Raw genomic sequence first — 12,905 nt, forward strand, 5'->3', positions numbered from 1 at the left:
CATCTCAAACCCAAATATGCTACTCTTTGCTCTTTGTAGATTCTCTCACTGATTTTCTACCCCCATGATCATGAACATTTGGGCTTTACAAAAAATACCACATCTAGAGAAATGAATATAAGCATGTAACCAAGGAAGAAAAAGCTGATACTCAAAATATAATGAAATGTCCTTTTAATTAAAGGAGTTATAATAGTCAATATCCCATATTGGTCTGTAAAAACTATTCTTCACAAATATGCAAGAACAGGAGTTCCTGTTGTGACTCAGTGGGTTAAGGATCCAATGTTGTCTCTGTGAGGATGTGAGTTCGATCCCTGTTCTCACTCAGTGGGTTAAGGATCCGACATTGCTGAGATGCAGCTCAGATCTGGTGTTGCCATGGCTGTGGCATAGGCCAGCAGGGCAGTTCCAACTCAACCCCTAGCCCAGGAACTTCTATATGCCACGGGTGCAGCCATAAAAAGGAAAAAAAACTTCCACAAATATGCAAGAATATATGAGAACGTAATACAAGTGAAAGGATTTCAATGATGCTCTGAAAACAAAGTAATGCTGGTGAGAAGAGTTTCCAAAAGAAGCAAGGGTTGTAGTTCCAGGAGGAAGATTCTAGCCTGGGATTCCCACCCTAGAAACCACATTTCCCCTCCTTGGTATAAGGATATGGTAGTTCCCCACTCTGAAGCTTCCAGAAGCTTCAGCCCTGATTCTACAGTAAAAGAACACATGCTTACTACTTTATTGCACCTCACTGCCAGCCATGGGACCTATTGTCATAATAGACTTCAGGAAGTAGAAGTGATAAATGAGATTTATCTTGAGTTACTCAAGGAATTTATGGATTTATGAAAATAAATCTCAGTTTATAAAAGCTGTGAGAAGCTTTACACACTTTGAGGTTTCCCCCTGGATCTCACGAAGCTGTCTGAACAATACTGAACTAGACTAAAGAAGTCAGATGGTCTTGGAAGAAAAATCACACAAGCAGTCGTGCCTGACACATAGTTGGTACAGAGAGGTTTTCTTGTAGGACTGTCTAGAGCTGTCATAACTACCCCTGTGATGCCACCTAGTCACTAGGAAATCTCATCCACTCAATGTGCTCCGGACTTGAGCAGCTGCCCACCTACAGCCCCTTCCTATTGTCATCCCAGGGCTCAGGTGGCTGGTTACCTGACATTGTGGGGTTGCTTGTCACAGGACAGCACAGTGCTTGCAATGGATTGCTGCAGGTGCTGTCGCTGCTTCCTCAGGATCTGCTGGAAATCATCTTCCAGGGTCTGCACTACGTAACGCAGAAAAAGGACACGCCCAGGCAGATTTTGTCCCTGGGGGAGAGAAAATGAGAAGTATGGCCTCTCAATCTCGATGGGTGATGGTGAGCATTGTGCTCTCATAAATACTAAGTCAAGGGAAGACCTTGAGTCAACATGTGTGTCTATCTAAAAGAGAGTCTTCTGGGAAAGAGCAGGCAGTCTAGGTCATACAAAAGAGGGCAAGTAGGGCAAGCCTCGAGCTTGAAAAGTCAGCCTCTATCGCTGAACCTGTCAGTCTTAGGATAAACCCCAAACTGTGGATATCTGAACAGAGAGACAGAAAAATGACTCTGCCAAGCTGCTAAATCAAGCAACCATGGTGCCTACCTCACTGCTAAACTTGAAGTAATATGAGCAGATGCACATCCTCATTACTTAAGCAAGACTGACCTGAGTTTTCTGTTACAGGTGAAATGATCCTACCTGTTGAAGCCAAACTGATGCACGTAGCAAGCATGGGTTTTAGCGGCACACAGACTTTTTTTCTTTCTGTTGGTTTGAAACTCAGCTCCATCCCTTATTTAAGTCAACCCTGAGTCTCAGTGTCCTGGTGATTTATGTGGTGATAACACTAACCTTACCAAAGCCATTGTATGTGCCTGTCACACAGCAGGCAGGCAGGCAGGATTTGTTGGTTTCCCTTTAATGATAATTCTGGACTTCTGTCCTTGTGCTATTTGTTTTCTATAGATTGTCCTTACAGGGTTTTTGTTTTGTTTTGTTTTGTTTTGTTTTTGTCCTTCATGTCCTGCATTACTGCCTTTTGTCTTTAGCTGATTTTTTGTAGTGAAGTGTTTACATTCCTTTCTCATTTCCCTTTGCGTATATTCTATAGCTGTTGTCTTTGTGGTTACCAGGGGGATTATATTTAATACTCTAAAATTATAATACTCTAATTTCAATTTATACCAGCTTAACTTCAATGACATACAACAACTCCGCTCCTTTACAGCTCATTCTTTTCGGTTGCCGATGTCACAGAACTACATCTTTATATATTGCATGCCTCCAGATAAACATTTTGTCTTATCTTATTGCCACATCCACAACACATGGAAGTTCCCAGGCTAGGGGTCAAATAGGAACTGCAGCTGCCAGGCTACACCACAGCTACAGCAACACCAGATCTGCGCTGTATCTGGGTTTTAGCGGCACACTGCAGCTTGTGGCGACGCCAGATCCTTAACCCACTGATCGAGGCCAGGGATTGAATCCACATCCTCATGGACACTATGTCGGGTTTTTAATCCACTGAGCCACAATGGGAACTCCATAATTATTTTAAATGCATTAGTCTCTTAAATTATGTAGAAAAAAATGTGGAGTTACAAAGTTATAGTAATACTAGCTTTCAGATTAACAATTAAAAATGTTTTAGTCACTTAAATTACATAGCAAACCAATGTGGAGTTACAAACCCCATTGTTACAATAATAGCTTTTATAACTGCCCATGTATCTTTATTGACATCTTTATTTCTTCATATAGCTTCAAGTTACCGTTGAGGGTTTGATTTTACCCTGCAAGACTCCCCTCGGCATTTCTTGCTGGGTAGGGCTAGTGGTAATGAATTCCCTCAGCTTTTGTTTATCTGGGAATGCCTTTATTTCTCCCTCATTTTCACTTTATTGAAGTATGGTTGATTTTTAAGATATATACTTTTTCAGATTCTTTCCCCAAATAGGTTATTATAAAATACTGAGTATAGTTTCCTATGCTTACAGTAGGTCCTTATTAGTTATCTATTTTATATAGTAGTAATGTGTATATAATACTCCCCAATTCCTAAGCTATGATGTCTCTTCATGTTCACTGATTTTTTTCTCCTGCCTGATTAAGACTGCTGTTGAACCCCTCTAGTGAATTTTTTTAAAAGCAGTTATTATATTTTTCAGCCCCAGAATGTGTTTGATTATTTTCTACGGTTTTTTGGTTTAATATTCTCATTTTGTTTAGGCATCATTTTCCTACTTCATTCTGTTGCCTATCTATGTTCTCTTTCAACTGCTTGAGCATCTTTAAGATAGTTTTCTGAAATTCTTTATCAGAACGTTGAGAGATTTATCTTTCTTTAGGGTCAGTTTCTGGAGCTTGATTTCATTCCTTTGATTGGGCCACATTTCTGTTTCTTTTTACGCTTCGTAATCTTCTTTTCAGATTTAAACATTTGAAAAAACAACCACCTTTCCCAGGCTTTATCCACTGAGTTCATGTAGGGCAAGACCTTCACCAATCAGCCTGGCTAGAGGTTCTGCTACCTCTCAGACCTTTTCTGGGGATGTGTTTTCTCTGAGCTTGTGTGAGCGCTTCTATCTGTCTCAATCTCCTAAGTGGTTTGCCCATATTTCTTCTCAAGAGCCCACGGTGTCTTACTCCACCAGTTCTTATTTGTGGAACTACATACTCTCTGCAGTGCTAAAATGCTGCAGTGCTCACTTCTCTTTTCGGCCTGAAGACATGCTACTGTTTACAACAGTGCTCTGAGTCAGGTGAGACAGAAACTATTCCCTTAATTAGCCAGAACACTGGACTCGACATCCACTCTTCTGTTTCTATCCCGAGGGAGAGACCAGGGTATGGGAGAGTTCCATGCATACTGTGCTATGTTGGGCGGGGGGCAGGGTACAGGCACACAAAATACCACAAAACCTTCCTACTCCTTGCAATGGTGTCCCTTCTTGGTTATGCATTGTCTAGGTCCTGTAGCTTCTCAACTGATGTCTAGAGTTTTCACACAAGTATTCTGGTCCACACATTGTTGTTAACTCGGTGTCTCCACTGGGGAATGAGGGTCTGGAGCTTTCTTGTCTACCGTCTTGGTGATCTTCTCAGATCATTGTTTCTTTCTTTTTAAAAAAAAATTTTTTTATTGAAGTATAGTTGATTTACCAGATCATCTTCTCTTAAAGCCCTGTGTTATTTTGCTCCAATCTGGAATGACTGCTCTCTAGGTCAGCTATTTGCGGTTATCTCAGGGCTTCTCTTTTGTACTCTTCTAGATTAGACTTAGTGCTCCCTGGATCCTGTGCCTCCTTTTTTGATTCTTCTCCTATTCTTTGGATGCATATCTTCAAGTAACCTAAGAAATGGAGTGTGTGTGGTTATTTTTTCAAGTTTGTACATGTCTGTAAATGTCTTTATTCTGCCTTCATTCTTGACTAATAGTTTGGCTGAGTACAGAATTCTAAGTCAACAATAACTCAATCCATCCAACTGCTTTTGAGTGAGCAGACAGAAAGGTGGCAATTAAATTTAGGGATCTCTAAAGGTCAGAATGCAGAGGTTTTTTTTCTGGAACACAAACTCTACACTAGCTACTTTCGTGTATGACAGATGGCTCATTCAATCTCTTTAGACAACGAATCCTCTGATTTATTTTTGCCTGAAGGATAGGTAACCTGACAATCGAACTTTCTATACTCAAAAATGGAGAGGTTGTCAGTTCCATCTACAAGCTTACAACAAATTTACAGTTGATATCCTACTCCAATCTTCTTATATATGGTGTTTCTGAGTCTAAAACTTCTCTACCTAAAGGGCAGATTTCTTCTCTCTTTGGCTACAGCCCTTCCTCATGTGTTCTAGTCTGTAGCTCTCTCTTCCTAGCTTCATCAGTCATCAGGCTTACATTTCCGTTAGCTCTTCAATCTTCATTCAAATCTACTGTTTTTGCCCTTATTTTCAGTGCCATGGGTTTATAACTTTTCCTATTCATTTACTGTTACTTTATTTATTTATTTATTTTGGTCTTTCTGTCTTTTTAGGGCCGCACTCGTGGCATGTGGAGGTTCCCAGGCTGGGGGTCCAATCGAAGCTGTAACCAGCCTACGCCAGGGCCACAGCAACTCGGGATCCGAGATGCATGTCTGCGACCTACACCACAGCTCACGGCAACACTAGATCCTTAACCCACTGAGTGAGGCCAGGGATCAAACCTGCGTCCTCATGGATAGCAATCAGGTTTGTTAACCGCTGAACCAGGACAGGAACTCCCATTTACTGTTACTTTCAATGAGATCTCAAGGAGAGTGATAAGTGAGTGTATTCAACCTTGAATTGGAAGATAGCACATACCATTTCAATAGGAATGTTTTGGTCAGGGTAGGGGGGTAGTAAAAGGAAGGAATAATGGTAAAGTTTTTATCACCAGATTTACTGTCATTTTTGTTTCAAGTTAAAACATCCACTGCAAAAGAGTCACACTGGCAATTGTTATGGTACCTCTTCTTCCATGACATATGCTAGCAGCTTCCAGTCCCACTCCACCGTCTTGGCATTAGCTGGATGTAGCCTGAAAGTCCAACGAGATCAATTAGAATTCTGGGGAGTTTAGTGTTAGAAGGGATGGGACCTAGAAGACGACAGAAGTAAGAAGCTTCCTCTTATCCTCAGTGCTCTTGCCCACCCTCTGAAACAATACCATGTCACCTGAGGGTAGTGGAACATCATTTTTTTTTTTTTTTTTTTTTTGCTACCCAGTATCCACTTCTCTTTTGGGAGACATTAGTACCACTGGCTTTACCCATTAGGACCCTGGCATGAAGACTGCGAATCATGTTGAGCTAATCATGATATTTTACCCCTCAGTTCTGACTCTAAGAGGGACTCATGTCTTATGCCAGTTAAAACCTCAAGACTCAATTTCAGAACTCTTGTGTCCTTATAAAGGAAGTGGACTCTCTCTTGCACTAAGAGTGTTCTAAAAGCTAGAGGCTGAGGCTACCATATGAAGCCTAAAAACAGAAACATAGTAGAGTTGAAAAATGGATCCTGGAGTTCCCGTCATGGTGCAGTGGAAATGAATCTGACTAGGAACCATGAAGTTGTGGGTTCGATCCCTGGCCTTGCTCAGTGGGTCAAGGATGTGATGTTGCCATGAGCTGTGGTGTAGGTCGCGGACGAGGCTCCAATCTGGTGTTGCTGTGGCTGTGGCATAGGCTAGTAGCTGTAGCTCTAATTAGACCCCTAGTGTGGGTACCTCCATATGCTGTGGGTGTGGCCCTAAAAAAAAACAAAAGAAAAAAAATTTTTTTAATTTAAAAAAGAAAAATGGATTCTGGCAACTATTTTTGAGCTAAATTAAGTCATATCTTATTCCTAGGTTTCTAGTAACATTAAGTCATGGAATTCTCTTTTACCACCTGCTAAAAGAGAATTTAACAGCTGGTAAAAGAGAAATTTCAAGCCAGTTTGGATCAAGTTTCTTGTCACTTGCAATCCAAATACTAATATACTAAGTCACCCTCTCTAAGGGTTAGCCAAATAAGGCTTAGGCAAGAGAATGTTGTGCCCGGAGTCCAGGTTCCCTGGAAGATTTGCCAACAGCTAAGGTTCATACTGTTGAATTTTCATGAGAAGCATGTAGGCCTCCTTTAGGACATCCACAGTCTCGGAGCCACTGAGCAGGATTTTCTGGATGATGTGAGCCACAATTTCTCTGGGTGGATAATGCTGAGGTGACACAAAGTCCATCAAAAACTGCACGGTCCCCAGGGGAAAATTTTCTTCAATGGTGTTTGTTACCATCCTTAGTCTTCGATGAGGGATAGGTTCTAATTTTTGACCCTTGCTCTATAGAGATAAAAATAAATAAATTAGGATGGGATTCTACAGAATAAAAGCAAAAGGTTTTGGAACAAGTTGAAGACAGCAAAACTTTCCATGCATTTGAAATATTCATAATTAAAAAAAGAGAGACAGGAAAACCTTATCTAAAAACCCTTCTAGGAGTTCCTGCTGTGGCGCAGTGGAAATGAATCCGACTAGTATCCATGAGGACATGGGTTCAATCCCTGGCCTCGCTCAGTTGGTTAAGCATCTGGCGTTGCCATGAGCTGTGATGTAGGTCACAGACAAGGCTTGGATGCCAAGTTGCTGTGGCTGTGGCGTATGCTAGCAGCTGCAGCTCCAATTAGACCCCTAGCCTGGGAAATTCCATATGCTGCACCTTCAGCCCTAAAAAGCAAAAAAATAAATGAAAAATAAAAGATAAATAAAAACACCTCTAATGACATGGGAAAATGCTTATATTAAATTAACAAATAGGAATTCAAAGTTCTACATATACATGATTTCATCTGTATTAAAATACAGCATAGAAAGTACAACATATATAAATTATTTTGATGCCCATATCCTTAAGGGGAACCAGTATTTATAGGGCACTTTTTTTTTATTAAAATATAGTTGATTTACCATGTTGTGCCAATTTCTGGAGGAGAAGGTTCAAGATGGCAGAGGAGTAAGAAGTCACGCTCACCTTCTCCCACAAACACATCAAAAAACTACATCTACATGTCGAATGAGTAGCACAGAACATCTACTAAACACGGGCAGAAGAACTTAAACCTCTAATTTCTGTACAGCAATGTTACCCAGTCATACATATATATATTCTTTTTCTCATATTATATTCCATCATGTTCTATCCCAGGAGACTGGATATAGTTCCCTGTGCTGTATGGTAGGACCTCATTGCTTATCCATTCAAAATGTAATAGTCTGCATCTAGTAACATCAACCTCTCCCTCCCCCTTCGCAAACGGAAGTCTATTCTATAGAGCACTTCTACAGGCCCTTAAAGGTGGCATTGTGCTTTTCTGTGTTTACCTTTAAGCCACACAACACCATGATATGGGTGTTAGGACTTATTTTAGAGCTAAACAAAAACATACTCAGAGAGTTAAGTCCAGTGGCTAGTAAGCAGCGGCATGGAGAACAGCTAAGAAATTCTTGGGGGGATTTCCTGTCACAGACAGGAAATTATATTCAATATCTGGTAATAACTGATAATGGAATATAATCTGAAAACTAACTGAATCACTTTGCTATACACCTGAAAGTAACACAATAGTATAAATTGACAATATTTCAATTAAAAATACTATAGCCATCCTAGTGGATGTAAAGTGGTATTATCCCATTATGATTTTGATTTGCATTTTCCTAATGAAGAATGGGTATAGCTCAGTGGTAGAGCAATTAACTGCATTTCCCTAATGACTAAGGATACTGAACATTTTGGAGAAATGACTACTCAAATCTTTTGCCCATGACTAATATAATATTGTAAATCAACTATACTTCAATAAAAAATAATGTGAAATTGACCCCAAACTCCAACAAACTTAAATAGAATAGAAAATACAGTGCATCACATGAAAAAAAAAAAAAAACCCCAACAAAACAAAAAACAGTTCTGGGCTGGGGGGAGGGGCACAGATGGACGACTTAGTGAAGAAGTACTTATGAAAAGCCCAAAAGTAATCAGAAGAGACAGAAAAGACTTACAGATGTATCCTAGATAGTGGAGGTTCTTTAAGAAGCTAAGAAATAAAGATGAAGAAGAAAATCCACTCTGTGAGGCCTAATTGCCACCTTGTAATCTGAGCTATGTGTACACAGAAGGTGATCTGCACCTAGTGATGGCTTCTCTAGTTGTGTAGCATCTATAAAGCACTACGGCCTTGACTAGGGAAACACAAACTTTTTCAAGTCCGCCAAGTGCTCTTGATAGTGGAATGGTGTATCACCAACCTGAGGCAAACCCACCAGAAAAAAGAGAATGAGCTAGTGTTGGGAAGAGTCATTCAGAAAGAAGAATCATAAAATCTATTACAAGATAGGGAGTTCCCGTTGTGGCGCAGTGGTTAACGAATCCGACTAGGAACCATGAGGTTGCGGGTTCGGTCCCTGCCCTTGCTCAGTGGGTTAACGATCCAGCATTGCCGTGAGCTGTGGTGTAGGGTGCAGACACGGCTTGGATCCTGCGTTGCTGTGGTTCTGGCGTAGGCCGGTGGCTACAGCTCCAATTAGACCCCTAGCCTGGGAACCTCCATATGCCACGGGAGCGGCCCAAGAAATAGCAAAAAGCCAAAAAAAAAAAAATCTATTACAAGATAGAATGATTAATATGAAAGGAAAAAAATTCACTCTCCAAGGCCAAGTCAATGTGGATGCCTGACACTGGCTAAGGTGGATCACTGATTGCTCCAAAAGGAGACTGTACCTTTTGAATTCTTAAACTACTTCAAGCCAGTCTGCTTAATGTTGAGAATGTGGTTATGTATAATGGAAAAAGCTCATTTTGTGGGACTTAGCCACAATTCTTTTCCTTACACATCTGGTTTAGTTCATATAGATCAATGAAGATTAATAAGTAGCATTCCCATTAAAATCTTAAAATTTAGCTGGAGAAGGTGTGAAGAAAAGGGAGCCCTCCTACACTATTAGCGGGAATGTAAATTGGTATAGCCACTATGGAGAACAGTGTGGAGGCTGCTCAAAAAACCAAAAAGAGAACTACCATATGATCTAGCAATCTCACTCCTAGCCATGTATCTGGAAAAGACAAAAACTCCAACTTGAAAAGATACAGGCATCCCAATGTTCATAGTAGCACTACTCACAATAGTCAAGGCATGGAAACAACCCAAGTGCTCATCACGGATGATTGGTTTAAGAAGGTGTGGGGTGTGTGTGTGCGTGCGTGCGTGCGTGCATGCGTGTGTGTGTGTGTGTGTGTGTGTGTGTGTGTGTGTGTGTGTAAAATGGAAAATTACTCATCCATAAAAAGAATGAATTAATGCCATTTGCAGCAACATGAATGGACCTAGAGATTATTATACTAAGTCAGACAGGCAAAGACAAATATTATATGATAGCACTTTTATGTGGAATCTAAAAATTAATAAAATCTAGACACAAAACAGAAACAGACTCACCTAGAAAACAAATTTATGGTTACCAAAGGGGAAAGGAGGTGGAGAAGGATAAATTAGGAGTATGGGATTAACAGATACAAACTAATATACATAAAATAGGTAAGCAACAAGGACCTACTATGTAGAAGAGGAAACAAAACTCAATATCTTGTAATAAAAAAATCTGAAAAAAATACATAGCTGAGTCACTTTGCTGTACACCTGAAACTAACACAATATTGTAAATCAACTATGCTTCAAATAAAAACATTTTTTTAAGTTGAATTTTCTCCCCCAAAGTCAAAGAGTAATAATTTTGAAGGCTCTGAAAAGTCAAGAGTATTATTTCTGTAACACAGTAGCTATAACGAGGGCATCAGGAAGGGAAAGGCGTAGCAATTGAAGTATTTGATGAAGCCCTATGATGAGCCAGGCACTCTAACAGGCACTTTGCACATTATCTCATTTAATTACACTGTAAGGTATGTTCTTATCCCCATTTTATAGATTGGGAAAGTGACTTCTCCACTACCAGTTTTTAAGTGTAGGGCTGAAATCTGAACCCAGATCTGATTCCACATTGAATGGTTCCACAAGTGGGAGAAAGAGAAAAATGTCAAACTCAACTGGGCCTGTTCTCTTGTGCATGGACTCCTTACAGCACACTAACCCTATGCCAGGCCTACACGAAGCACACCTAATCCCCAAGGGAGACATGTCAGCTCACCTCTCTCGTGTCTTTATCTGGTATTAGTGTCTGGAAGAAGAGGTGGTGCACCGGAGGTCGTAAGAAGTACTTCAACCTATGCAGGCACGGTCTGTTGTACAACCCACCTTGTGGTGTTCGCACTTGCACCTGGGTAGACCCGGGGTTGACAGGCTCTGACAGTAACGTCTCTTTTCTGGTTGGAGTTTCTGTGACTGAGAGCCAAGGAATTTTCTCTAAGGAAGTTTCAAACTGTGGAGACTGTGGGCTGGGAGAGCAGCTTGGAGAGGATGGGGCTGAGACTTCCATAGGCGTGTCATGGCTCTGCACATCATTTTGGGGTGAGTCAGGCCTGATTCGTGGTAAACGAGGCAAGTCTCTAAGTGTGTGTGGCATGTCTTCCGGTGAGCCTGGCACGTCTCCAGGTGAGCGGAGCACATCTCCTGACAAGTGTGGGACTTCCCTAGGTGAATGCGGTACACTTCCTGGTGACTGTGGCATGTCTCTTGGTGACTGTGGTATGTCTTCTGGTGACTGTGGCACATCTGCTGGTGACTGTGGTATGTCTCTTGATGACTTTGGCATGTCTACCAATGACTGTGGCACATCTGGTGATGGTGGCAGGTCTCCCAGGGACTGTGGCATGTCTTGTAGGTATGCCACATTTTGTGGATATGATATGTTTTGAGGTGGGCCTGGTACACCTTGAGGCAGGCCCAGTGAGTCTTGAGGTGGGCTTGGTGAGAGTTGAGAATGCCATGGTGAGTCTTGAGGTGGACTTGGCATATTCCGCTGAGGGCATGGCACATTTTGAGGACACAGACCATCTTGAGGAGGGCATGGTACATCTTGAGGGGGGCATGGCACTTCTTGAGGAGGGTATGGCACTTCTTGAGGAAGGTGAGGCAAGGTTTGTAGCTGGCACTGCACGGTTTGTGATGGGCATGACAAGGCTCGTGGTGGGCATGAGGAGGCTCGCGGTGGACATGGAGAGGCTCGCAGTGGGCAGGGCAAGGCTTGCGGTGGGCAAGGCACATCTTGCTGTGGGCATGGAAAGGGTGCCCTCTGATTGCTGCTGCTACCGTTATTGCTCATTGGGGAGAGGGAGTGAACATCTGAAGAGAGCTGCAGGCTTGCAAAGAAGCTGAGGTCACCTTTGAATACGGATGAACTACAATTCGGCTCTGCTGGATAAAGAGAGTCCCCACTGAGGGAAGTAGGAGGTTGGGGACCTTCAAATGTGGTTTCTTCCAAAAGGTCCAGATCCACAGGATCACTGTTAATGATTCTCCGAGCTGCAGGCCGAGAGCTTCTGTCTACCCGCCCTTCCATCATCTCTTTGCTGGAAAGGCTGGCACATGTTTGAAGACTGGCCGGCTCCTTCTGGGAAGGAGCGACAGGTTCTAGAGTCAAGTCAAGAGTGGCAATAGGTCTGTTTTCTTCCTCAGATCTTGTCAGGTCAATCACACAGAGTCCACTGCGATCCTTTGCCCTTGGTCTGGTTTCTCTAGTTAAGTCAATGAAATCCTGTTGAAGGATTGTGAGAAGATAAGAGGTCAAGTACGGATCTTAGCTTTTTCTAAGAGGGCTGAAATCTTAGCTTTTAAGGATACATAGTTTACCTTTTCACTTCACTAACAATTTACATATTTTGTATAATGTAAGCATAAGTTTGTTTCCTTTGGTCACAATTTTGCTACTGTCAAAGCTGTCCATTTCTGTACCTTCTTAAATTATCCAACGGCCATAAGCACATAATCGAGGGCACAGGGGGAAATGCTTTGTGATCCAAGAGGGACAGGGGAGTAGTAGGAAGGATTTTGACCTTAAGTCAAAGTGAAAAGCAACCTTTGGAAAAGCAGATACACAGGATAAACAACAGAAGATACAACAGAAGCTAAATAAGGGAAGCTAATAAAAGAGAATCTACTTTGTGCCAAGAAAATGTTGAGTGCCTTCACCTATGTTTAATTTTTATAAAGACCCTATCAAGAAGGCACTATCATTTCCATTACACAGGTGGGGAAACTAGAGTTCAGAGGGCTTAGGTTATGTACCTGTGGATTATATAGCTATGTAGCAGAGACAGACAGTCAAACCCAGGTTTTCTTCTTTCTCTGTTAGGACCTAAGAATGTACAACTTCATTCAATGTATAGTCAGCCCACAGTCAGATATAGAA

General features: G+C 41.6%; 1 protein-coding gene across 3 annotated transcripts in view; it reads right to left on the reverse strand.

Annotated features, from left to right (window-relative positions):
• The window catches only part of SIMC1 (SUMO interacting motifs containing 1), a 73,993-nt gene that overhangs the window by 32,699 nt on the left and 28,389 nt on the right, over positions 1-12,905 (reverse strand). For all 3 annotated transcript variants that reach the window (XM_005661476.3, XM_021084429.1, XM_021084430.1), the window contains exons 2-5: positions 10,746-12,251; positions 6,655-6,887; positions 5,538-5,607; positions 1,174-1,328 (exon numbers count right to left, since the gene is read on the reverse strand). In XM_005661476.3, the coding sequence (XP_005661533.1) occupies positions 1,174-1,328; positions 5,538-5,607; positions 6,655-6,887; positions 10,746-12,251 (1,964 nt within the window). The remainder of the gene's footprint in view (positions 1-1,173; positions 1,329-5,537; positions 5,608-6,654; positions 6,888-10,745; positions 12,252-12,905) is intronic.

Source organism: Sus scrofa, chromosome 2 (genome assembly GCF_000003025.6).
Source record: "Sus scrofa isolate TJ Tabasco breed Duroc chromosome 2, Sscrofa11.1, whole genome shotgun sequence".
In the NCBI taxonomy this organism is placed as follows: domain Eukaryota; kingdom Metazoa; phylum Chordata; class Mammalia; order Artiodactyla; family Suidae; genus Sus; species Sus scrofa.